A 26,438-nucleotide genomic window follows, 5' to 3' on the forward strand; every position below is an offset into this window, starting at 1 on the left:
GAAGCCCAAACGTGAGTGAGGTGCCAGGTGGCGGCTGTGTCAAGTGGCACGGCCCCGGCCCGGCCTGGAGCAGGTGGGGAGGCACCGGGCAGCCTGTCCCAGGAAGAGATCAAAAACGATGCATCAGATCTTTCTCAAAAAAGATCTGATGAAGATTTGAGGGTTGGGTTAGTGTAAAGTACATTGAAAATCAAACAAACAAAAACAAGTAAGGTAATTATCTCCAAGGCAGACAGAAAGTTATACAGGAAAGAAAAAGAACTCATCGTTTTCCACGTGGCTCAGCTGCTGCATATAGTATTTACATAGTCACAGTGTTGTAGACACTGAGTATTGATTTACACGAAATTATAACCAGTTTGAAAGCAGGCGGGGAAAAGGACTTATACGTGCGGAACATGGAGTCGGGGAGAGGAACGCTAAATCTTTATCTTCTACAGGTGAGAGTCAGTAGATTACACCTGAAAGGGAAGAATCAAGAAGTACCAATAAAAGCATGTTATTTAGAGAATTGAGGTCTCTACCTAAGGAATCAGTTAAAATAGGCGAAAGTACTTATCTCTGAGACCAAAAAAAAAAAAAAAAAAAAATGCAGAGTGTGGGGTGGCTGTTTTTCATAATAAACTTCAGAGAATATTTGACCCTTAAACTAATATGCATTATAACTTTGAATAAATTTTTAAAATATATGTTCCCCTCTCTCTTCTATATTGTGTCCCTTCACTCACCAGTGATCTGTTTGCAGAGTAATAGTTTATATTAGTATCAAAATGTTAATTCTGCCTCTGGCTTGAAGACATTACCACGAAGGCTAAGACAGATATTTAGAAATGTTGCTTTTAATAATAGCAGCTACGGGAGAACAACTCCAATGCGGCAGGCAAACAGCTGCGTAAAGAGTCCCAGAAAGAACGCAAGAACCCGCTGCCGTCCAACGCCGGCGTGGCTGACAAGAAAGAGGAGACGCAGCCGCCCGTGGCGCTTAAGAAAGAAGGAATAAGACGTGTTGGAAGAAGACCTGATCAACAACTTCAGGGTGAAGGGAAAATAATTGATAGGAGACCAGAACGGCGACCACCTCGTGAAAGACGATTTGAAAAGCCACTTGAAGAAAAGGGTGAAGGAGGAGAATTTTCAGTTGATAGACCGATTATTGACCGGCCTATCCGAGGCCGTGGTGGTCTTGGAAGAGGTCGAGGAGGACGTGGACGCGGAATGGGCCGAGGAGATGGATTTGACTCCCGTGGCAAACGTGAATTTGATAGGCATAGTGGAAGTGATAGATCTTCTTTCTCACATTACAGTGGTCTGAAGCACGAGGACAAACGTGGAGGTAGCGGATCTCACAACTGGGGAACTGTCAAAGATGAATTAACTGACTTGGAGCAACCAAATGTGACTGAGGAAACACCAGAAGGTGAAGAACATCCAGTTGCAGACACTGAAAATAAGGAAAACGAAGTTGAAGAAGTAAAGGAAGAGGGTCCAAAAGAAATGACTTTGGATGAGTGGAAGGCTATTCAAAATAAGGACCGGGCAAAAGTAGAATTTAATATACGAAAACCAAATGAAGGTGCTGATGGTCAGTGGAAGAAGGGATTTGTTCTTCATAAGTCAAAGAGTGAAGAGGCTCACGCTGAAGATTCGGTTATGGACCATCATCTCCGGAAGCCAGCAAATGATATCACGTCTCAGCTGGAGATCAATTTTGGAGACCTTGGCCGCCCAGGACGTGGTGGCAGGGGAGGACGAGGTGGCCGTGGGCGTGGAGGACGTCCAAACCGAGGCAGCAGAACTGACAAGTCAAGTGCTTCTGCTCCTGATGTAGATGACCCAGAGGCATTCCCAGCTCTGGCTTAACTGGATGCCATAAGATAACCCTGGTTCCTTTGTGGACCCTACTTCTCTGAGGTTTTGCATGCTTAAGGATCCCAACCGTCTAAGAAATTAAAAAAAAAAAAAAAAAAGAAAAAAAAAAAAAGACTGTCATTCATACCATTCACACCTACAGACTGAATTTTATCTGTTTTGAAAATGAACTTCTCTCGCTACACAGAAGTAACAAATATGGTAGTCAGTTTTGTATTTAGAAATGTATTGGTAGCAGGGATGTTTTCATAATTTTCAGAGATTATGCATTACTTCATGGATATTTTGTATTGCTGCTTGCAAATATGCATTTCCAAACTTGAAATATAGGTGTGAACATGTGTAAAAAAAAAAAAAAAATAAAAAAATAATAGCAGCTACGGTTACTACGTGCCCAGTCCCGTACTGTGCGCATACATTATCTCCCATTTCCACAACAGCTGTGCAAAGTAGTCCTGCTTTCATTTTCTATGTCCTTTAACCCAGAGAGAGTAAAGAATTTGCTAATTTCTCACAGAGCTCCCTGATGCCAAGGCCTCTATTTCTGTTGGGTCACATCACCTCTTTCTAGTTTTTGAGCTTAAAAGAACTTCAAAGAGGGGAAAATGTAGCAGATCAAAGAACTCATTTTGGGCGGGGGCGGGGCAGAGAAACCCTGAAGGATTCAGCACTTTTACTAGATAATAACTAAGCTTAACCCCACTTGGAATTTCCAAATGGTCACGTGAGCAAAGCACGCAGTTTGTAAAACTCTGGCTCGGAGTCCCCATGATTTCAAACATGAAAGTCTCGTTCTCTTATTTTAAAAGAGCTGCCCAGCTGCCCAGCATAGACCTAAACAACCGGTGAGAATGCTGCGTCCAGAGAAGCCAGGCATCACAAGGCTGATTTCTGAAAAGTAGGGGCCCAGATGGCATAACTGCTTCCCAGTGGGTCCGGTGGCTTGGACCTGGCTCAGAAGTCCCTTCTAAAGGATTCCTGGTTGTGTTTACCTTGCAGCTTAAATCACTCAGAGATGGGAGAGTGTGTTGGCCCGCGTCTTTCCTGGAATTGTTGTGTGATACAATCAAGACACTTATCTGGTCTTGAAGCCAGTGGGCTGACCGGCTCCAGTTTGGGTAGAGAGCAGGACAGCATTGTTTACAGCCTTCTTTCCGAGAAGTCAGGGGCCAACAAGAGCCAGTTAAGAAACGAAAGTGAAATCAGCTGCTGGTGACCTCAGGAGTGGGCCGAAGTTCAGAGAGCTGTTTACTCTGCGAGGTACCAGTGCAAATGCGGGCAGCTCTGCCTGGTCTGCCTGTCCCGCACCTCTTCCCGCTCCTGGGGCCTGACACGTCCTGTCCTGGGGCCCGGGGCCTGACACGAGCAAGCCAGCGAGAAAGAACAACCCGCACCTGAGCTCCTGCTCCTCTGGTTTAGGAGCATTTCTGTGGGCTCTGCATCTCCTTTCGGTGAGTACCCGCCCTCCCGGCACCCTCGATTGCCCAGCCTGCCTCTCCGTGCAAGATGAGTTTGTTTTCTTACCCCTGAGACCTTTCACATTCTAGCCGTGGGCATGCGAAAGCATCGGCTGTCAGTGTCTGCCACCTTCCTCCCCCATGTCTGCTTACCCCGTGCTCTGTGCTCCCTGTCTCCGTCCTCCCTGCAGCATCACCCTGGGTATCTCTGGCCTCGGACATGGTGAGGGCAACGCCAGTAGCGCTGGGTAGAAACGCGGGGATGACCGCGGGCAGCAGGGGCCTGCACAAAGTCTGCACTAACGCCCGTGGCCGGGGAGGTGGATTGTTCGTAGAGCCTAAACATACATGCTGTGGATTAAGCTTGTCAACCTGTGTTCCTGACTCAGAAAGGATATCACAGGGTCTAAGAGACTTTCAGTGCCTGTGTGATTGGATGCCATGGCTTCTCATTCCTTGATGAAAATTCATGTGGGGTTTTAGAAGTGTTGGCGCACATCCTCAAAGGTTTTTGTTTTTTAATATGGGCTCTTTCTCTAATAACTTTCATTATCTTCTTCACCTGTAAGATGAAAAAATTCTTTGAAAAAAGGAAGGAAAATGCATGCATATGTGAGACCCCTTCTTTCCTTCCTCCCTCATGACAAGTACATTTTTCATATTTGCTCCCTGTGCCCCCTCCCTCCTGAAGTCCTGGGCCTCTGAGTCAGTTCGCGTGATGGTCTCGGTTCACTCAGCAAGTGTTCCCTCGTCTCACCGTTCTTTCCAGCTTGTTAGTTAGTTGCTTGTTTTATTGCTTCATTTTTTTTTATAAATATAACATAGTTCTGGAAATATCTTTAATGCAAAAAGAACAACTGCCTATAATGCCACTGTCTAGATATATCTGGTTTTTCTAAAGGTTGCATAGAGTTTCATCATCTTGATGTGTCATTTAATTGTGATGTTGGGCTTCCACATTGCTTTCCATTTTTTGTCCAAATAACATTCTGATGAGCATTCCTGGATCGGAATCAGTGATTGCTGCCTTAAGGTAGACTTGTAAGTGGAATTACTTGGCCAAAAGATGTGACTGTTTTTAGGATTTTTAATGCATATTGCCAAATTGCTTCCAGAAAGTTTGTAAGAATTTCACCTCCACAGTCATTGTATGAGAATGCCGTTTTACTGCATCTTGGGATCAAGTGTTTTTATTGGCTGTTTTGATGAAGTACATAGGTTGTTTTCCTGGGCATATCCTTGACTACATGGCCTAAAGTATAGACCTTTTTATGTTAGTTAATGTGATACAGTGATTTCTAATAAATACATATTTGTTCTTTGTCCCCATTCCTGGCTCAGAGCTCCTAAAAACTTTTGGGATTTCTTAAGTGATCATAATATAACAGTGTCTTATTTATCCATAGCAAGCCCTTCAAAACACATCTGCATTTCCTTTAACGGGGTGACTTCTGGAAAGCCCCAGGTTGCAGGAGAAAGCAAGCATGTGATTAGAGGGCTGGAGCTTTCAGCCCCACCCTGACCTCAGGGAGGTGAGTGGCTGGAGACGAGTCTCACTAAGGGCGATGATCTAATCAGTCCTGCCTGTGTTATGAAACCTTCATCATCCCTGCAGCACAGGGTTGGAGAGGTGCTGGGAGAGTGGCCTGCTACCTCCACCCCCCTGCTCACCCCCCGCCCCCATACCTTCCCTAGGTGTCTCTTCCACTGGCTGGTCCTGACTTGTATCCTTTTATAATAAACCAGTAACCTAGTAACCTCCTAATTATAACCAGTCAGTCAGAAGCACAGGTGAGATCTAGACCTGAGGTTAGCATCTGCAGTGGAGGGTGGTCCTTGTGGAAGCAAGCCCTTAACTGTTGGATCTGAGGCCATCTCCAGGTTGATGTCAGAATTAAGTTAAATTGTAGGGCATCCAGAGAACTGCTTGGTGGAGGAACCCCTTCCACCCCCCCACCCCCCACCCCCACACACACACTTGGTGGAGAGGACAGAGAAGTTTTTTATAGTGCTCTACTGTTTAGCATTCCTTCTTTTGTCAAATATCTCGAATACCCCTTTATATTTCTTGTCTACTTTTAGGGCAGGGGTCCTCAACTTTTTTAAACAGGGGGCCAGTTCACTGTCCCTCAGACCATCGGAGGGCCGGACTATAGTTTAAAAAAAAAAACTATGAACAAATTCCTATGCACACAGCAGCAGCAAAAACAACTGGCGGGCCGGATAAATGTTTTCGGCGGGCCGCATGTGGCCCGCGGGCCGTAGTTTGAGGACCCCTGTTTTAGGGGGTTAATGTTTCCTTGTATCTGTTTGCACGAACATTTTATACATTAGGTACAGTAATCATTTCATTTTTTGTTGCAGATAGTTTTCATGCACATTTACCTGTTTGTTTGTTAATCCTCACCCAAGGATATTTTTCCCACTGATTTTTAGAGAGCGTGGAAGGGAGGGAGAAAGGGAGAGAAACATGGATGTGAGAGAGACACATTGATGGGTTGCCTCCTGAAGGTGCCCCAACGGGGGCCGGGATCCAACCCGCAACCCAGGCATGTGCCCTTGACCAGGAATCCAACCTGAGACCCTTCAGTGTGCGAGGAGCCGACGCTCTAACCACGGGCACCAGCCAGGGCGTGCTCATTGACTTTTTAAAATTCATGTTGTTTTGTTGTGTATTTTAAATAGTTAAATCTGTACAATTTTTCTTTGTGGTTTCAATTTGCTTTTAAGCTCAGAGCGCTCTTATAAATCAAATATATACACGCTTCTATGTTTCTGTTCACTGCATTTTACCACCGGATCCACGCGCAATTCGTTTGGGTACTCGGAGTGAATGACATGAGGACGTAGAATAGTTTTGTTTTCAGTTAACAAATGGCTTCCGCAGTAATAAAAAACCCGTTCTTCCACTAAATTACAGCGCCCTTTCCATCCTGTGTCACTTCGTATGCAAAGCTCTTCAGAGTCAGTCCGCGCTCCGGAGCTGCCCGTCGGGACCTGCCATTGCGTTTTATTCGGCCCAACTTCCCCTCCAGTTATTCTAGAAATCTTCCTGGGAACCGGAGACAGGGATTGCTCCTGCGACCAGCCTGCCGCAGGCCTCCCAGTGATTCCTCTTAAGGTTAATTAATAAACATGACGACTATTTTGGAAGCTGAGTCTTCAAATCCGCGGAGAGTACGTTCCCATCCGCACCTGAGGTTCTGCAGAGCGTGTGCCTCAGCTCAGACCCGCCTGTGGATGATGAAAATGACCGCAGTTTAGTCACCAGCGTGCGCATTCCCTTAGTCAAAGCAAAACAACCCATTTAGTACAAAAGGATACGACCCAGGGCCAGCGGCCGGAAGAGGCGCCTAGGGAAAGTATGGGGACGGGGGGTACCACGCCACCCCCCCAGCACCTCCACGTGCACCCCCCCCAGCACCCCGCAGCAGCGGAGCCTCTTCCTGCGGGGTGCTGGCAAGAGCGAGTTGTATGGCGTTGGAGGCCACGGAGACCGGCAGGGCCGGGTGGGGGGGGATCTCCTCACCGAGCTGGAGGACCGAGCCAGTGCTGAGGTGCAGGACTGTGGCCGGGGCCTGCTAGGTCTCTGTGACAGGTGTTTCCCCCAAGTGTTGACCTACATTTGGATTTGTGACAGGCCCCGCCGCTGGGGCAGCCTCCGTGGTGTGGGTCCCGATAGATGAATTCACTTTCTCAGCCCACCCCTAGGCCTCAGGAGACTTTGGGAGGTGATCCCCAGATCCCAGCGCTTTTGTCCACTTGGCAGCGGGAGGGAGGGGCGTTCTAACAGCGAGGTCCTGGCCAGAGAAGAAGGAACGGCCGGCCGGCCCTGCCTCGGGCATCCCTTCCTCCGGAAGCAGAGCCGCAGTGATGGGGGAGTCACTTTCTGAGGTTCCCAAACGCTGGCCTGAGGGGTGCAGGGTGGCCCCAGCACCTGCTCTCTCTGAGCTGTTCTGCACTTGTTCAGAAGCCATTTCACGTGCATCTGAAGCTCACAGGAAAGAGCAGCATCCTCTTGTGTGGGATGGAGGTGAAGTTCATGAGAACCTTAGCCTCCCTTCCTGCCCCCTCTCAAATATCTTTGCAAAAATTAAGGTCAAGGTCTACGTGACTATTATTCTTTGCCTTTGTCTCCACTTTTCTTTGGCTGTTAGGTACAAAGTGCATGGACAGGCCTTGGTCCTCCCAGCAAGGCTGGTGGCAGCAGGGTCCCGAGTAACCCCCTGCATTGCTCCTCGCCTCCCCCTCAGCGTCTGTCTAGCTCAGGGGTGGGCAAACTTTTTGACTCGAGGGCCACAATGGGTTCTTAAACTGGACCGGAGGGCCGGAACAAAAGCATGGATGGAGTGTTTGTGTGAACTAATATAAATTCAACGTAAACATCATTACATAAAAGGGTACGGTCTTTTTTTTTTTTTTAGTTTTATTCATTTCAAATGGGCCGGATCTGGCCGTGGGCCGTAGTTTGCCCACGGCTGGACTAGCTTCCCTTTTCACCTGTGTCTGCGTTTTCAGCCCCACCCCCTGGGGGCCTATGAGTCAGAGGACACAATCCAAACCTCCCACCTTGGCCTACAAGGCCCTTGGGGATCTGGGCCCCACTCACCTGTCCAGTTTCATCTGGTCCCTTCTTAGTTGGGCTGCAGCCCCCCTGGTCTGCAGCCTGTTCCTCTCCCAACAGCATGTTTATCACAATTGCTCTCTCCTCCCAGGAGGCTCTTCCCTTGGCCCAAGGATGGCCTTTCATACCCCCAGGCCTTCCCTGACCCCTGATCTAGACTCGCCACTTCCTCCTGCCAGTGTCTCCACTTCATCCTGTTTATGACTTCCCAAAGTTTTCAGAAGTTATAATTATTATTTTTTTTAAATATGTGTTTGTGCCCGACTGGCTTGGCTCAGCGGTTGAGCGCTGACCTATGAACCTGGAGGTCACAGTTCAATTCCCTGTCAGGGCATATGCCCGGGTTGCGGGCTCGATTCTCAGTGGGGAGCGTGCAGGAGGCAGCCAATCAATGATTCTCTCTCATCATTGATGTTTCTGTCTCCCTCTCCCCTCCTGTCTGAAATTAAATGTGTGTGTTTGAGTTTTAATATGCGTTGGGTATTTTTCACCCCAGCGAGAGCACAAGCCCAATGAAAGCAGGCCCCTGGTTTGCCCTCGTGTAACTGGTTCCCTGGCATGTGGCTCTGGAAATCATCCAAAAATGCATGGTTAATGGGGCCACCAGGTGGGACGGTGGGTGTTCAGGAGAAGGGGGCCTGGGAGCCTCCGTCATGACCGCAGCAGGAGTGGCGCGGGACCGAGGCCACGGCCGGAGGCATCCCTGGCGTCTAGTGCTGTTTGTCTTCCACTCGGCTTTGGGTCCATGAACCTTAGCCTCCTGTGAACTTGACTGTGGAGTCCCACCAATAAAAACAAGTGCGGAAGGGTTCCAAGGTACAAGCATTTTCTCATTTTTTTAAGGATTTTTTTCCTCCCTCTAAACATTTTTTTTGACCTTTGTTCCTAGCTGGATCATCTCTAGCAAAGGGCTAATAAATAACAAAGCAAGTGAACAGTTAGCAAGTTAATATTAATGGAAGCTTTGAAACAGCCTGTTGCAGCAGCCTGCTGTGTGTGAAGGTGGTGGGACCCAAGCTGTCAGCTCGCTATTGCAGTCACGTGGTGGTGTATTTCTGCTGGTAAAGCTGTTTTTATTTATGGGGGAGAATTAAGTCGGTCAGATGTCACAGCATTTCCTAAAGAGCCGCTGGCAGGCCTGGCCTCCCGCAGAATGGGGAACCCAGAAGGCTTCCCCCCAAATGCCTTCAGGAAACTGCTGAGGCCCCATTTTGAAACAAAGAGAACCTGGGCTCATACTTCACCAAAGGAAATAAGACACAAATGTCTTGCTTTTTCCCTTTTCATGTGTGGGAGCCACACCCAGACCATGAACACAAAAGTTCAGCCAGAGACAGGCAGGCCGGTGGCCTCTGAGGAGAAGGAGGAGGAGGAAGAAGAGGAGGGGGAGGAGGGAAGGAGGGAAGGAGGGGAAGGAGGGGGAGGAGAAGGGGAGGGGAGGGAGGAGGAGGGGGAGGGGGCGGAGGGGAAGTGAAGTGACAGCTGCCTCTCCCCCGGCAGGCTCCCTTTCCCGGCTTTCTTCTGTTAACACTTCCCTCCTGAGCTTTGCTTCTCTGGGCTCATGTTAGGGTCCCCCAGCCTCCACCTCTCCCTCGCTCTTCCGTCCATTCCCTTTTCTCTCTCGGTGTCAGGGCTTCGTCTTCGGTGGAGTTAGAGCAGCCACAGGTGTGGTGGTTCTAGGGGTAAAATGGACTCACCTGAGTCTCACGGAGCATTGAGAGAGGGGAGGGGGAATGGATGCTGGTGATGTGCCCAAGGCCACAGGACCAGCGAGCAACAGGACAGCAACATGGGAACCCAGATGGTCTGGCTCCAAGGTCCAGGTCTTAGCCACCAGGTCCCTATGTGACAGCTGCCTTCCTGGAACTCACGCGACCAAACAGTTCCCTTCCTTCCTTCCTTCCTTCCTTCCTTCCTTCCTTCCTTCCTTCCATCCATCCTAATCCTCAGTCAAGGATGTTTAGAGAGGAAGGAGAGTGAGAGACATTGATTGGTTGCCTCCCATACTCACCCTATAGGGTATCGAACCCAAAACCTAAGTATACGCCCAGACCTGGAATCACGCGGGCCAGGGTAAAAGATAGAATTTTGATAGATGATAGATAATAGGTCAAGAGATATCCAGCCAACCATAGATACGTAAAAATGAGTAACAGGCAAGATTCCTTGTCCTTAGAGAGCTCCCATTCTACTGGGGTGGGAAAGACAGTAAGTACAACATCTAGAATGTTCGGTGGTGCTATGCTATGAAGAGCAGGAAGGGGCGGGGGAGCTGCGACTTCGGAGGGGCTGGTGCGGTTTAAAAAGCCAACCAGGATGTCCTGACTGAGGGAGGTGAGGGAGGGAAGTATTTTTAATGGAAGAGCATTCAGGCAGGGGGAATGGCAAGCACAAAAGCCCTGAGCTTGGCCCAAATTTTTGGAAAATACGGAAGAAGGGGTTGTAGCAGAAGCTGGGGGGTGGGGGGTCAGAAGATGAGACGAGGTCAGAGAGCTGACGTGGCAGTAACAGCACGAGGTGTCCCGTTCCTGCCCATGTTGCCCATGAACAGAGGGCACCCTTGGTAAGCCGAGTCCCCCTTGGTAGGAAGGTCTGGGCATATACATGCCTGCCAGGTGGAGCGTGCTGTTCTGGAGGAGGAACTCGAGTGTGCCGGCGCCCAGCCCCCACCCCGGGGAGAGGGCGCGCAGACGGGAGGGGCCATTCTAGGGGGACCCGCGGTCCTCTGCTGGGCACACTGCGAGGCTTCCCTGAGCTGTGAGGAGCACAACAGCTGGCCCTGCCGGTGGGGACGGCCCTCTGGGTCGCTGTGTAGGCATGCTGTGAGGCTGGCCCCGGGCACTACCTGTGGCCAAGACGTGCAGGTGAGGAGGCAGGTAAATGGTGGGACACGAAATAACCCAAGCTCTAAATCAAGCCTGATTACTCAATAGCCTCACCCATTCTGGCAGGAAGAATGAATTTTTAAAAAATCCACACGGAAGAATCTTTTTATTTTTTTGGTTGGGGGGGGGGGATTCCTTTTGTATAAGACAGTGGTTCTCAACCTTCCTAATGCCGCGACCCTTTAATACAGTTCCTCATGTTGTGGTGACCCCCAACCATAAAATTATTTTTGTTGCTACTTCATAACTGTAATTTGGCTACTGTTATGAATCGTCATGTAAATATCTGATATGCAGGATGTATTTTCATTGTTACAAATTGAACATAATTAAAGCATAGTGATTAATCACAAAAACAATATGTAATTATATATGTGTTTTCCGATGGTCTTAGGCGACCCCTGTGAAAGGGTCGTTCGACCCCAAAGGGGTCGCGACCCACAGGTTGAGAACGGCTGGTCTAAGATAAAGTAGAGGAGAAGGGAGTTTACTAGGAAACTCAAATATTGGCATAAGATGAAAAGGTAATCTGAAAGCCTTTAGAGCAGTGACACGCTAGAAATGATAACTGAGTGCATGACCGCTGTTCATTATGCAATGGCCGGTGTAGGAAAAGGGCACAGCATATGCTCGGGAGGCAGCCATTGGCCCTAGAAACCCGCTATGGAAAGGCAGACACAATGGCTCGTTTGTAAGTTCATTTTGATTCTGTGACTGGAGAGAGCAAGCGGCACGCGGAATCTTAAATAAATCAGCAAGGGTTCCCGCCGATGGGGCCTTCCTGCTCCCAGCCCTGGAGTGCTCCTCCAGCCCCGGGCACCGCCGTGGCAGTTCCTGCTCACACAGGCCGGGCCTGCACCGGGCCTGGGAAGCCTGGGGCTGTTACTCCGCGCCACGGACAGCCAGAGGGGTTCTCAGTGCCATTTCTGCCAAATTGTAATCCTCCCTCAGACACAGCCTCATGAACATCTCACTCTTTTAATATGAAACTGCCAAGAATAGGATGTGAAGTGTGTGTCTCAGTCACCATCCCGTCAGCGTGAACATTTTAGAAATGTTTAAATGAAAAACAACAGACAACCTGCCTCAGCTGAATAGGCTGAGAATCTTTGCCTTCTGCTTCCCAGACTGGGACTCGCAAGTAACAACGGTCGAGTCGGAACACACTGATGTGGAGTCTCAATCTGCGTCTTGGCCCAGGGGCCCTGGTGCAGCAAAAGGGTTGTGCTTTATTGTAACAATTATGACGGCAAAGGGCTGGCAGCCTTTATTTATGAAGGGGCTCATACGGGCTGCGAAGCAAAACCAAAACTCAAAATGATAAGAAAAAGACAGAGGAACTGAGAGCACGTCATGAGAGAAACACTAAAGGTCGTCAAAAGACACTTGGAAAATGTGGAGCTTGACTCGTGAAAGAGAAACGGTGACGATGCTGTCACTGGTCATTGTCAAAGAGGAAGACTGGAGAATGCCCAGCACTGGGGGCGATGAGAGGTCAGCATCCTCTCAGCTGCTGGTGGAAGTGTCCACGGAAGAAGTGTTCAAATCTGTAGGGAATTTTTATCAGGTTATCTGAGCCAAAGTGACTACATATGCCAGAAAACAAGATCTCAAATGCTCCAGAGAACGGCAGTTTTGCAGTGTACTTTATACATTAGAATCAAAGGAGGAGACGTAAGAAGGTACATGGAATCCATTGGTGGTAGATTAAGGAGGCAGGTGGGAGAGTGCAAAGCAGGAAAATCTCTGGGTTTGGATAAAAGACAAAATGGAGAAACACATTTCTTTTCCATTGGTGGGTACAGGATCGCTAATAATTAACATTTACCGCACACAGAGCTGGCATGTGAGGAGCAAGCTAAGGGGATGCTGTGGCCTTGTGCTCTGGTGTGGGCATTGTGCCTTCAAGGGGCCTGGAAAAGGGAATCCCTCTGACATTGGGAAGGTATGTCATCCTAGCCTAGATGCATAAGAACAGAGTTCGCCTGAGGTAAAGATTGACTCGCTAAGGAAGCTGTAGGCCTGGAAGCGATTGGCTGTATGACCTGCCGCGCTAGGAATTTGTGACCAGGCCATCCTGTGTGGCTACTTTGGGTCACAGAGCTTGTCAGGCCTCCAGCCCAAGCTTGTCAGGTGTATTGCATAGTCCAGTTTTTGTTCACAAAGGATAAATTGATCCACAAATATATTCACCATCACATTTATAATATTACAAAGAAATCTATAAAAACTTTAAACTGTGCAACTGCTATGCAGTCATTCAAAATATCATGTAGGGGACATTTCTAGTGATGTAAGGAAATATTCATGCTATAGAGATATTTACAAAGGGAGACAAACAGATGCAGTTAATGTAAACTCAACTCTGCAAAACAACGTTCCAGAAGGAAATGTGTTGTTAAAAGTGGTCATTTCTGTTAGGTTAGGTGGCTCAGGAGGCGGTGCAAGAAATAGAGTCCAGTGAATCAGAAAAGAAAGGAAAGGAAAAGGTTTATTCTGCGTCCCTGGGAGACCCACGTACCCCCAGGACAGGGCACATGGATTCACGCCAACAGGGAGGGGGGCGCTTTTTTTATACTGCGGTTGGGTGAGGGGCGGGGACATGAGCTGGGGAATTCTCTGCAGCAGGGAATGGTCGGGGGTATTCAGGAATGAGTCAGTATCTGTGTGGGGGTCGTTGTGGATTCAGGGAGAAGCCTGTATCTGTGTCTGGCACCTTGATCTGTGAGAAATTCCAGGGGAAGTCCATTGTCTCATCACATGTCTGCATGTATCCGATCCCGGGCTCTCTCTGACCTAACAATTTCTACGTGCGGAGGTTATGGATCCGACTTCCACATTTCCAGTCATCTACCATCAGCAAGTATGTACTTTATTTAAAAAGGAAAGCAATTCACCTAAAAATGGCAACAATGATTCAGCAGCCTCCCCTTTGCCCTCTGAAGGAAGCACCTGCTTATCATTAGAAGCACCCGCTTATCATTAAAGGGAATTAGAAGGCTCATAGTTGTGAGAGCGTGATAACTACAATTACATGATTCTTAAAAGCCAAAACAAACAACCGGGTAAGCTCCTAGGACAGCCGAGGAGAAGGGTGCCATGGGGTTTCCCAACCAAATGTCCGTCTACTGTGAAAGGTTTAGAAAAGGAAGCCAGGATGAGCCTCCAACCTCTCTGTCCACGAGCTCCCAAAGTCTGTCCGTATTTCCAAGAGGAACCGTGTAGGGCCATCCCAGCACGGTGTTGAGTATGTGTGACATAGAACACTGCCCCTCCCCTCAAGGTGTCTTGTTAACACATTGCGTACCGCATAGAAATCTCTAAGACATACGCCAGGGACTGCACATTTTTGGGCAAACTGCACGTTATTTAAATCATCATCATGAACTTTAGGTGTTGTTTTTCAATAATTATAACATTTTTATTTACAAAAACAAAGTTCCTAGTACTTTTTTTAAATTTAAATATATTTTATTGATTTTTTACAGAGAGGAAGGGAGAGAGATAGAGAGTTAGAAACATCGATGAGAGAGACACATCCATCAGCTGCCTCCTGCACACCTCCCACTGGGTATGTGCCCGCAACCAAGGTACATGCCCTTGACTGGAATCGAACCTGGGACCTTTCAGTCCGCAGGCTGACTCTCTATCCACTGAGCCAAACCGGTCAGGGCCCTAGTACTTTTTTAAGAATGGGACTGCGTAAAACATTTTCCTCTATGAAGAGGGACCAAACAAAATTTACATAAGTATCTAGATTCGCTCCTTTTTCCATGGGCGTGAAAACGAGAACACTTGTGAGCGGTCCTTAACAGATGGCGCGCGAAACACGAGAAAACTCCTGAGCGGTAAGAAAGGTGTTAAGATCAGTGCATGTTAAGATATGTACGTGAAAGGACAGAGAGAGTTCCTCCTGTGTGTCAGCACCATGCTGGCGAGAACATGGAAGACAGAGGAAAGTCGTCCCTGGGAGAGATCACAGCAGACATTCTAGGTCTGGGCTGGCTCAGAGTGGCGAGGGGAGTCCCGGGAACCGGCGGGGGGGGGGGGGAGGGGTGCGGGGGGAATTTGTAGGGTTTAGAGCAGCGGTTCTCAACCTGTGGGTCGCAACCCCTTTGGGGGTCGAACGACCCTTTCACAGGGGTCGCCTAAGACCTTCGGAAAACACATATATAATTACATACTGTTTTTGTGATTAATCACTATGCGTTAATTATGTTCAATTTGTAACAATGAAATTGGGGGTCACCACAACATGAGGAACTGTATTAAAGGGTCGCAGCATTAGGAAGGTTGAGAACCACTGGTTTAGAGGCACAGAAAACAGGGCCGAACTTTAGGGGTTGGGCAGACGGGAATGGGAACGAGGACAGTCTGAGAGACGCTGGATTAAGCAAAGCAAGACTGGAAGACCCAAGGGAGCAGGGCCTCACTAGAGAATTCCAAGTTCAAGTTCTAAATCAGACCTGCCGGTGGAGACCCAGGGCGCCGAGCTGGGACTCAACTCCTCACACATGGAGAGGCGAGAAGAATGAAGGAAACCAGAGACCCTGCACCTTCTCCACACGATCTGGGGCTTCTTAGCTCTTCTATTTTGTTTCACTCTATTGAAAACTCCAAAAGGTCAGATGCGAGAAAAACAGGAAGTCAGAAACAAAGGGCTGGAGGAGCTGCTGGAAGGCGGCTGAGAAATCCCATGATCTTTCTCGAGGGAGCTGTTTTCAAGAAGTTTAACAGTTACTTCTTTGGAACCCAAATATAACAGGCTTGATATAGGAGAAATAAGACGGAGCATTTATACAAAGGCAAGTCCCAGCCTGTTGGTTTCTGGACAAGGGAGGCAAGTCAAACCTTATTTCCTGCAGCGCAATGACAGAAGTCGGGGTTCCAGGCCTAGAAATCTACTTTCCACCATGAAATGCCTACCGTCACTAAACATGCAGACAGAGGCTTAAGCAAGCATGTGTGAAATATGCAAAATATGTCCCGCTGGGAATTTCTCCCCGATGGGCCCTAACTGGCTAAAACTCCTATTATCTCAATCTGATAAAGTATGAACTAAAGGCACCATTTTCATTCTTTTTTTTGTGATTAATCACAGAAATATGCCATCATATATGTGTTTTCCGATGGTCTTAGGCGACCCATGTGAAAGGGTCATTCGACCCCCAAAGGGTCGCGACCCACAGGTTGAGAACCGCTGCCCTAGAGACTCGGACCCAGGAGCCGCTCCGAGCAGCGCCTCTCCTGTTGGTGGGGCGCCTGCCCGCTGCGCCCCTCCCCGCGGGGACCCGTGTGTCGTTCCCAGAATTAAACCACACAGCGCACACTCTTCTGTGGCAGGTGCAGCCACGCCCGCGCGCTCCGGCCGACGTGCGCCAGGTGGGGCCTCCGGGGTCCGGCTCGCCCTGCCCCGGGCGTGGGGATGGCACTTGTCAGCAGAAGCTCGGGGAACAGCCCGCTGTCCAGCCACCCCTCGCCGTCCCGCCCGCACGGTGATGCAGACGTGAAAGTACGTGCCTGTTCCTGTCCCCTTTTTTAAAAAAGAACATGGGGCCGAAACCGGTTTGGCTCAGTGGATAGAGCGTCGGCCTGCGGACTGAAAGGTCCCAGGTTCGATTCCGGTCAAGGGCATGTACCTGGGTTGCGGGCACATCCCCAGTAGGAGATGTGCCGGAGGCGGCTGATCGATGTTTCTCTCTCATCGATGTTTCTAACTATCTCTCTCCCTTCCTCTCTGTAAAAAATCAATAAAATATATTTTTAAAAAAATATTAAAAAAGAAATAAAAATAATAATAATAAAAAAAGAACATGGGAATCCTGGGCGCGTTTGAGCTCCGTCGCTTGACAGCTGTGACCAGCCCAGGGCACCTGGATCGCAGCCGAGCCTGCTCACCCGGCGGGAGGGCGCACAGGTCCCAGGCTCTTCCCGCGCGGAGCTGGGGTGACTCAGCTTCCTGCGGGGGCGGCTCCTGGCCCCATGGGAGGCAACCCCCGGTTTCTTTACACCCCCGATGGCTGGTCTGTCCCACCCACTTCTCACTCAGCGGTCACACTGTTCTTACTGCTCGGGACAAGCCTGGGGACACTGGCCTTCAGTGGCCGCCCTCCTCTGCAGGGGCACCATTTTCATTCTTGATAAATCTGTAGCAGGCGCCATAGCTGCAGGACTCTCCCAACCACCTTCAAACGGGGCCTCCAGCTTCTCGGTTTCACCAATTCAGGCCTCCAGAGACGGAGGATCAGTGGCTGCAGGGGCAGCTCCCCGGGCTCCGCTGAGCTGGCCCTCACCCCCAGCTCAGAGCTCCCGGCCCAGCTCGCAGATGCCATGGGCAGTAGACCGTGGTCAGGTGGTGGCACCATGGAGTCGAGCCTTCCCTGTGTGATTAGGTTTAGGTTCCCGTCCTAACAGGCACCTGCCTCACCCCCAGGCAGCATCCCTGGGAGTCGCTGATAAATCTTTATTCTCATTATTTGCATTCACTCCGGTCCTTTGAATGGAGCCACCTGCCAGGCTGAATGTCTGTGCCCGCTCCCTCCCCGCCCCCATATGTTGAAACCTGATCTCCATCGTGATATTGGGTGGAGCCTTAGGGAGATGATTAGGTCATGAGGGTGGAGCCCTCAGGAACGAGCTTGTTATAAAAAGGCCCCAGAAAGCTAGCTCCCTTGCCCTTCACCACGAGGACACAGAGGTGTCATCGCTGAAGCAGGAAGTGGGCTGCACCAGACGCGGAGTCTGCAGGCACCTGTGCTGGGACGTCCAGCCTCCAGAACTGTGAGGAATGTTTCTATGGCATTTCTGTCACAGCGGCCGTAGGGACCAAAACCGCCTCTCCTGCCTGTCCCACATCCTGTCCTTCAGACTGTTCTTTTCCATTTGCTCCTTCAGCTCTTGCAGAGCAGATGTGGGGTGTGGGCAGGACCCTCCAGTCCACTCTAGCAGAGGGACTACTCCCTGAGGGTCCCTTCAGAAGCTCATCTCCAGGCCTGTGTCTCGGGGCCTCTCCCCAGGGCCCTCAATGGCCACCAATCACTTCACGGCTGAATGCCATCTGGCTCTCCTGGCTGGGGGACCGGCAGGATTCTAGCTTCAGCATCCTGTCTTGTCTGGCTTCCAGCACTGATTCCTGGGCACTTCACTGTGTGAAGGGCTGTTTTGTCCCGTATTGGAACAATTATATACAGAGGGCAGACTATTTCGGATGCCGATTGGGAAAAGTTCTACTGATTTAAAATGTAGTGAAAGGATTTTTTCAAAAATGGTGGGGAGGGTTAGGCAAGTTTTTTGTAGGTCAGTTTGGCAATATGCAATAAAATCACTAAAAAGGATGCTCCCCTTGACACAATAATTGCACTGTTACCTAGTTAGCACTTACCTTGACTATCGATTATAATAGTGAAAAATGAAAACTATTTGTCCAATAATAGTGTAATGGGTAAATCTGTGACGTGACCTACCATACAGCCATTGGATATGTTTTTGAAGAATATTAAACAGCTTTGAAAAATGTGTCTAATATTCAGTAAGAAAAGCATTGTGCTTAATGGTATGATTATTTACAAATACTGAATATTGGTTGGTTAAAAGTGGTTCTACCGTATGTGATGGGAAAAAGGTTGTTTTTATATATTTTCCTTTTAAATATTTCTCAAAGTCTCAAAAAAAAATCAACGTATACTAGTGTTGTCAGGAAAAAAAAATACTGTAGTTGTTCTAAAATGATGTGATTTCATCACCAGGCGGCATCTCGTCTTAGCCCAGGAACGTGTTCCCGGAGCAGGAGGGACTCTGGTGTCCTCGCCCGCTCAGCCAGGCGCAGCAGAGCTGCCAGAACACCAGCGCCTGCCCCAACCCCAGTTCTGAGGTAACTGGCTTGCGGCCCAGTGATGGTCATCCTTACAGCTCCCTTCTGGTCCCAGGGGTCACCAGGACCCTCAGCTTCTGCCTCTTCCTTCAAGCCCCAATAACAGCCTTGCCCCTCGCCCCAGGCAAGGGGTCTGAGAAACCTCAGTGTCTTCAGGGGCTTGTGGTGCACGCTGATGTCTGAGGCACTGAGCTGCCTGGAGAGCCTGTCCTGGCGACAAGTCCCCTCACACTCCTTGGAGGCGGTGGGGTGGGAGAGGGTGGGAGTTTGCCGCAGGTTTCTATGGAATTCCAGAAGGGAGAGCATGAGCTGGTGAAGAAACTGGGAGAGGGGAGAGCTGGACACTCACTGATGTGACTTCCCTCAGGTTCCCAGGAGGGTGGCCCTGCCGAGAACAAGAGAAGATGAGCCTCCCCAGACCCAGGCGGGGCGACCAGCTGCTGTTCCTGGGCATCATGGTCCTCGTGGTCCTGGCCGTCTTCCTGCTGTTCTACGCGCTCCTCTGGAAGGCGGGTGACCTCATCAACCTGCCCAACCTGAGAATCGGCTTCTACAACTTCTGCCTGTGGAACGAGAGTGCGGGCTGCCTGCAGTGCCACCAGTTCCCCGAGCTGGAGGCCCTGGGGCTGCCTCAGGGCGCCCTGGCCCTGGCCAGGCTCGGCGTGTACGGGGCCCTGGTGCTCACCCTCTTTGTCCCAATGCCTCTGCTCCTGGCCCGCTGCAACAGGAGCGAGGGCGAGTGGCATCTGGCCGTGTGCTTCCTGGCCATGGCCTCCATGCTGCTGGCCGGGGGCCTGGGCCTCTTCCTCACCTACACCTGGAAGTGGGTCGCGCCCTCCCTCCTGGGGCCTGGATTCCTCGCTCTGGCCACTGCCCAGGCCTTGCTCGTCCTCTTGCTGATGGCCACAGTCATGTTCCCCCAAAGGGCAGATGGCAAGAGCCAGCTGGAGAGCTGCTAGCCCTGTCCAGAGGCTCCCAGGCTGCTTGAAGGCGGCTCAGACAGGCGCCAGAGGCCTCGTGGGCTGTTTTCGCAGCCACCCTGCTTCATAGCCAATACTGATCTTAAGCTTGAGCAGACGGGCCCCACTGAGGAAGGGGCACCCGGCATAAAGGAGGCCGGGGCTGTGAGGCTGACTGGGCCCTGGGCTTCTTCGTGTTGGCTTGTCTGTCCTCTGGGACTGCGAACACCACGTAGCTCCTTGTCATGAGAATTCCTGCTTTAATTGACCGACCTGAGCAAACCATCTTACTTCATTCTCAGGATGGTGGCCAGAGAAGGGTTCCTGTCCCAGGGCCAGGTTTCCAGGATGATTGGCCAAAGGCCGAACTGAGACCCAGGGAAGGTTCATGGCGACAAATGGGGAGCACCGAGAGCACCTGGGCGCCCTGGTTAGCAAGCTTCCCCGTTCTCACCCCTCCCCATGACGCCACTCCCAAAGGCACGGCGGAGATCTCAGAGGGAGTCCCTCAAGTTCCCCTGGGCTGCTGGACTCCAAGCCAGACAGCAGGGGAGTGAGCTGGCACGCCATTCCTAACATGGGACCTGGGAGTCCGGGACACAGCATGCCGAATCCTGGGGGGGCGGGGAGGGTGAACAGGACTGAATGGTTCCACAAACGCTGCGTCCCTTCACTGCTCAAGCTAGACCTAGAAAGGATACAAGCACCACTTGTGCAGGGGGAATTGTACTTTTCAGCACTGTGTATTGAAAAACTGTATAACAATGGTTGCCTCACTCTGCCTGCCAAAGGCCACACTGACTACAGAGGCAATGTGGACTCGGCCCTGACCTCCTGTCCTTAGCGTCCACTTTGGGAGCCTGTCCCACTCGCACTTTCAGAGTGGCCAGGGATCAAGGCCAAGGCCGCCAAGTAGAAGGAAGGGGGCAGCTCAGGAGAGGAGGCCTGTCTGATGGGTAGAAGGCTTGGACCAAAGGTACCCCGGAAGCTAAGCTCCCAGACAGCAGAGCACTGTGGGCAAAATGTCTTCAGGGCTAAGAGGGCGGCTCGGGGATTGCCTGGCTGCCTGTGAGGGAAACTGTAAATTCGGCTTCTTCCTCACAGAGAGAGGGTGCTGCCTAAACTGGACAATGCTGGTGTATTTAGCAGCCATCCTTTTTTCTGTTTGAAAGTTATTAAATTGATTCCTTGGTGCCAATAAGTCTGACACTGTGACCTCATTTTCCCTGGAGCCCGGTCACTGAGTACACAGACATGGGGACTGCAGACCCTTGTGCCGGGGAGGACAATGCAGAGAGGAATTCTGATGGCAGTTCATTCGGATCCCTCACTTCCCAAGGCCGAGTGCCAGGGCTTCTGGCTCCACCCAACGGCATGGAGCTGGGCGCAGTCCCCAGGCAGAGCCAAAGCCCAGCGTCCGGTAGCTGTTCCGGCCGTAGCGTCCTGGGAACCTGTCCCTTAGCTGAAGAATATCTCCCTGACGTACTTGAACGCATCCTCATCTTCCTCAGGGCTGCTGCTGCAGGCAGGCTCCAAGCCTGCATACCCCTGCGGCCGCCCTAGGCCTGGGGGGAGGGCGGCTTCCCCACTGTCCTCACCCTCACTTCTCCCGGGAGAAGCCGGCCCCTCCGAGCAGCTGGGGGACAGCTCTGGCTCAGCAGTGCCTGCCAGGGGCCGCTGCTCCAAGGCCTTTTCCTGTTGTCGGTTCTGTGAAGAAAGACCAGACGGAACCTGTCAGTGGTGGAGACCACGTCCAGAAGCAACTGGGAAGCCAGCCCTGACCGGGTCGGGCACGGCGCCCAAATCAGTGGCCTCCGCACCTCCTTCGCCCCACTGAGCCCACCCTCCGCCTCTCGGAGCTCTGGGAGACACCGAGACCAACTCGGAGAGAAGTGGGCAGAGGGTGAGGAACACCCAAGTAGAAAAGAAAAGAAATACATCGAAAAAACTTGTCTGGGAAGGCAGGTGACAATGGAAGGAGCGTGGGCCTACACTCGGTCACTTACAGGCTATGCAGCTTAGGGACTAAGTCCCTGCCTCTCAATTTCTGAAATAACATATCACTAGATTATTGCAAAGATTAAATGAGATAGTGATATATAAAAATACCTGGTCAGCCCTAGCCGGTTGCTCAATGGTCAGACCATTGGCCCATAGCCTGAAGGGTCTCGGATTTGAGTCCAGTCAAGGGCACGTACTGAGGCTGCAGGCTCGACTGTGGCCCTGGTCAGGGCATATGGAAGAGGCAACCAATCACTGATGTTTCTCTGTCTCTCCCCCTCTTCCACTCTCTCTAAAATCAATGGGGGGCAATATCCTCGAGGATTAACAAAAAAATAAAAATGCCTGGTCTATGATACAGAACCACCCAGCTCTCCGGTGGTATGATGATGATTAGCTTCAGGAAGACAGGAGACGACAGTGCTGTTCTGCCAGGTGCAGAGGCCAGGAGTCAACTTGCCCACCTGAGAAAACTAGCAGGTCAAGACTTCCTGTTCCCTCTGCCTCACCCCACAGTCACCCACACAGGGCTGCTCTCCCTGCCCGGCCACCCCTCCCCAGGCATCCGGCCCCAAACGCGTGGCTGGTGCACAGCTCACAGCGGGGGAGCACGGCCTGAGAGATTCATGAGACAAGGGGCAAGTGGAAGGAGGGCGGACACGCAAGAGGGCTCCCCACGGCTGTCTCAGTCGGTTAGGAGTCTGTGGTTAAAAGAGCAAGAACAGCCAACGGTGGTGGCTCCGTTGGTTTTCATCCCATGCACTGAAAGGTGGCTGGTTTGATTCCCCGCCAGGGGACATGCCCGGGTTGCAGGCTCAGTTCCCAGTAGGGGGTGAACAGGAGGCAGCCGGTTAATGTTTCTCATCAATGTTTCTATCTCTCCCTCTTCCCTCCTCTGAAATAAAAACATTTTTTTTAAAAAAGACACAGCTGACTTTACCTCAATCAGGACCCCCAGAGCAACATCGACAAGTTCGGCTTCACTCATGCAGTACACAGTCTTCACTGCGGGGAGTCTGAAAGAAAGGCACGATGCTACAGACCGGGCAGACGGCTCCCCGGTCTCGGGGAGGAAGGAGAGCTGCATCCCTGGGCCTTCCGCCGGGGATGAGAGCACCAGCTTCCTCGTTCTTGGGACCAGTGACTGGCACAGGGGGTCTTGGAAGCAACAGTGGGGGCTTCCCAACTCTGCCAACGCCCCCAGGGATTTACAAATAAGGCTTGATGGCTACTCCTGAGAGCCGAACGGACACACACATACCTGTGAGCTGGTCACACGGACCACCAGGCCAAGACCCACCTGACACCTAACTGAACGCATGAACACAGTACGGAAAGGCTGTGCCAGTCAGAGAGGAGGCTGGTCAGGCAAGAAACCTTATAAAGGAAGGGCAGAGGGGCAGCGCTGAGCACCCGGGACCCCGTCAGGGGAGTTCAGGGACCTCTCCTCCCTGGCGGCCTCGAGACCCCACAGTTGGCATCATCCCACTGGCTCACCCAGCGCCTCTGATCCAGGCTGGCACAGGGGCTTGCTGCTCCTGTCCCAGGAGGTCTGCCCACAGGAAGGCTGATGACCTGGCCCATTCATCTTGCTCACCTGATGGCCACACTTATTGTTGCAAATGAAGAGAAGGGCGTTTTAGCCACCTGGTGTTTGACAGCTTGGCTGATGCGTGCGACCGGAGAAGAGGGGCCACTATCTGGGAGCTGCAGATTCACCAAGAGGCAGAGGCATCTGCCTGGGCGGACACAGCTCACTCAGCCTCCTGCACGCAGCCCGTGCACGTCCTAAGAGCTGGAGACGGACGGAAACCCGCCCGCCTCACGGATCTGCCGACACTGCGATGACCCTGGCTCCAAGGTGTCCCACCTGGCTGCAGCCGCCGGCACCGCGGCCGTCCTCCTCCTCTTCGTCTTCGGGGTCTTCACCGGCCACATTCTCTTCTCAGGCCCCGGGGCTGTCATCCAGGAGGGAAGGACCCTCTTCTTATCCCCCGAATGTAAGGCTGCCATCCCTCTCGTCGCTGATGAAGAGTCTGGGCCCTCCCTTATGGACTCGCTTTTCTGATCCAGGACAGCAAACCCCACCTTCTCATCACACCAGGAATTAACTGCAGGCCTGTTGGTCCTCGAATGGGAGTCCAGCTTTGATTCCTACAAAGAGCAAAGCCCAGTGAATTCTAATATGCTCACAGGCGGCCGGATGGTGAGCAGGGCCCGCGACTCAGGCCGCTCACAGGCAGCCAGGGAGGTGTGGTGGGCAGGCTGCTGGGAGGGCCTCCCGCCCCGTCCCCACACCCCACACCAGCAGGCCCAACAGGAATGCCCCGGCAGCCTCGGCTCTGAGCCGATGAACATGAAGAGGGATTAACACCCGCCCAGGAGGAAGGAAGAAAGGAGCTGCCCCCCTCCATGCCGCCCCCAGGTGCCCAGGTGCCCCGTCTATCCTCCCCCTAAAGTATCTCCCCATGACCTCTCTGGGCTTCTCACTCCCTCTGTCTTGGGGTGCTTACAAGAAACCCTGAGGCCATTTCACTCCAATAAGGTTTCCTCGGCCAACAACCCCTCCCTCCATCCAAAGGTTCTCCTGACCGTGTAACCAGCGGGGCTCAGGGACGACAGGCCGGCCTCGGACAGGGTCCCGAAGGGCCACCAGCCCTCCGCTCACTCGGCCTCCGAGACCCGAGACTCGATTCCACCGCAGCCCCAAGGCCCCCCATTCCACCCCCCAACTCCCGTGACCCGAAGGCGCAGGCGGCTGCCTTCCCCTGCGCAGTGGGCTCTGAAGCAGCGCGGCTCCGCCAGGGAGGGGCGCCCCCCACCCAGGAAGGGGGCGGCTGAGGCTCCGCCAGGGAGGGGCGCCCCCCACCCAGGAAGGGGGCGGCTGAGGAGGGCAGTCGGCGCCCAGAGAGGAGATTCCTTCGTTTACTGCTCAACTGGAAGGGCTGTTCACAATTAATTAATTAGGACCTCGTCCTAACCCAGCGGTTCCCAACCTTGGCTGCCCATCAGAACCACCTGGGAATCTTTTTAAAATCCTGATTTCTGGGCCTCGTCCTCCGGAAATTCTGTCTCTTTGTGATGGGGTGGGGCCACAACATTAGTAACAAAGACACAATCTCCGGAGGATGAGGCCCAGAAACCAGGATTTTAAAAAGATTCCCAGGTGGTTCTGATGGGCAGCCAAGGTTGGGAACCACTGTCCTACCCGGTGCGGTGCCGGGAGGGCAGCCCTCTGCCAGGGACTCATTTCTGTCAAAATTCGGGCCGGGATGGGTCACTCCCCGCCGTGGGCGCCGCCAGCGCCAGGCACTGGTCCGCCCGCGGCAGAGGTCGGTGAGCCCGTTTCTCAGACGGGAACTGAGCCCAGCAGGTTCCGCAAGGTCACACGGAACCTGGAAGCCGCACCGGGATTCACAGCCGAGTCCTGCGGCTCCGGGCCCCGCGCACAGAGGCCGCGCTCCGCGGGGAAGGCCGGGCGCCCCGCGAGCACCCACTCCAGCCCGCCCCGCTCCCCGCCCCGCTCCCCGCCCCGCTCCCCGCCCCGCTCCCGGGGACACTGCGCTGCCCTGGCGGCGACCAGACGCGCCAACCTGGAGGGGCAGAGGCCGGGGACACAGGGGCATCCACGCGGGCCTCGCTGGCGACGGGAGCCGCCCCTGCGGCCCCAGAGCTGCCGGCCGGGTCTCCGCCAGCGGCCAGGCCGAGCCAGTCCCGACGGCGCGCTGCTCCCGCGCGGGTCCCGCCTCCCGGGCTCGTGCCCCCTTCTCGGTTTCCGGGGCGGGCTCGGCAGGCGGATTCAGTTGCTCGTGGGGCCCGCCCCCGGCCCCCGGCCCCCGGCCGCACGCACCTCCCGTCCCCCGGCCCCCGGCCCCCGGCCGCACGCACCTCCCGTCTCCGGCTCCCGCAGCGCCCGCGCGCTCCCCGTACTTCCGGTTCCCCGCCGCCCGCGCGGAAGCCCGGGCGCGCCCCCTGCAGGCAGCTCGCGGTGTCCGCGCCCCCGGCCGGCGGGTGCGTGAAGCCGACCCCGCTGTCCTGGGTCCTGACAGCGCCTCCCTGCCCAAACCCAATCCGGCTCCTCTCAACTCTTCTCCGCTAGGCCCCGACTTGCGGCTTCTGTGTTCATCTCCACATTGTCCGGTTTTAGCAAGAATCCTGCGAAGTTGGTTTAGCCAGAGGCCCCTGCCCTCGATATCTGATCTCCAGGGCCTAGACCCCGATGAGGTTCCTGATCCTGCACGACCCGCCCCCGGGTGGTGTCTGATCACCCGGATTGCCCTGGGCAAGAGTCCTGTTAGGTCAGTTTAGGTCGGTTGAGCCAGAATCCACCCTTACCTCCTCCTAGAAACTTCCCATCCACTGACCCCCAACCTGCTCCTTGGCTACAAATTCCCACTTTTCCCTATGGCATTGGGAGTTGAGCCCAGTATCTCCCCCACTACAGAACCCCACTGTAGTAGCCCCCCTTGAAAAGGTTGCCTTACTGTTCCTTAACAAGTGTCAATTTTTTTTTTGTTTAACAGAATGTTTTAACAGTCCCCAAATGTGGCTCCATTTGAGTTTTGCTGGTTGGTCTTTGTTCAAGTGTGGATTCCCAAGCCCCCTGAATCAGAAATTAGGGGGAGGGAAATGTGATTTACCACAAATCAGCTAATCTATATATATAAAAGGCTCAGTGTCTGTCCAGCCGGTAGCTATGATGCACACTGACCACCAGGGGGCAGATGCTCAACACAGGAGCTGCCATGGCACGCACTGGCCATTTACAAAGAA

At 52.4% G+C, this 26,438-nt stretch overlaps 3 protein-coding genes across 4 annotated transcripts; 2 read left to right on the forward strand and 1 right to left on the reverse strand.

Annotated features, from left to right (window-relative positions):
* Nucleotides 1–398: 398 nt before the first annotated feature.
* Nucleotides 399–1,981, forward strand: LOC308527332 (SERPINE1 mRNA-binding protein 1-like; the record flags this gene model as incomplete). The annotated part of the gene is made up of 2 exons (XM_081102645.1): nt 399–440; nt 850–1,981. The coding sequence occupies 2 exons, from the start codon at nt 399–401 to the stop codon at nt 1,858–1,860; spliced, it is 1,053 nt and encodes a 350-aa protein (XP_080958771.1). The 3' UTR covers nt 1,861–1,981.
* Nucleotides 1,982–2,243: 262 nt separating this feature from the next.
* On the forward strand, nt 2,244–21,991 carry TMEM140 (transmembrane protein 140). The gene is made up of 3 exons (XM_081102448.1): nt 2,244–3,320; nt 18,581–18,705; nt 19,073–21,991. The coding sequence occupies exon 3, from the start codon at nt 19,110–19,112 to the stop codon at nt 19,662–19,664; it is 555 nt and encodes a 184-aa protein (XP_080958574.1). The 5' UTR covers nt 2,244–3,320; nt 18,581–18,705; nt 19,073–19,109; the 3' UTR covers nt 19,665–21,991.
* CYREN (cell cycle regulator of NHEJ) lies at nt 20,379–25,612 on the reverse strand. 2 transcript variants are annotated; one of them, XM_081102446.1, is made up of 4 exons: nt 25,554–25,612; nt 23,536–23,819; nt 22,606–22,681; nt 20,379–21,371 (listed from the first exon to the last, which is right to left on the reverse strand). In XM_081102446.1, the coding sequence occupies exons 2-4, from the start codon at nt 23,676–23,678 to the stop codon at nt 21,123–21,125; spliced, it is 468 nt and encodes a 155-aa protein (XP_080958572.1). In that variant the 5' UTR covers nt 23,679–23,819; nt 25,554–25,612; the 3' UTR covers nt 20,379–21,122. The 2 variants fall into 2 exon arrangements, with proteins under 2 accessions (XP_080958572.1, XP_080958571.1); XM_081102445.1 differs by lacking the exon at nt 25,554–25,612 and adding an exon at nt 25,259–25,399.
* Between the last annotated feature and the right edge of the window lie 826 nt (nt 25,613–26,438).

Source organism: Myotis nattereri, assembly GCF_964212035.1.
Source record: "Myotis nattereri genome assembly, chromosome: 11".
NCBI classification, from domain to species: domain Eukaryota; kingdom Metazoa; phylum Chordata; class Mammalia; order Chiroptera; family Vespertilionidae; genus Myotis; species Myotis nattereri.

Bases quoted from the DNA above. Each gene is read 5' to 3' on its own strand.
- TMEM140 (XM_081102448.1), top strand. From the start codon at position 19,110: ATGAGCCTCCCCAGACCCAGGCGGGGCGACCAGCTGCTGTTCCTGGGC.
- CYREN (XM_081102445.1), bottom strand. From the start codon at position 25,291: ATGCCCCTGTGTCCCCGGCCTCTGCCCCTCCAG. The intron at 23,820-25,258 runs GTTGGCGCGTCT...TGCTCTTTGTAG, and splicing joins CCCGGCCTCTGCCCCTCCAG to GAATCAAAGCTGGACTCCCA. The intron at 21,372-22,605 runs GTAAAGTCAGCT...CTTTCTTCACAG, and splicing joins CTCTGGGGGTCCTGATTGAG to AACCGACAACAGGAAAAGGC.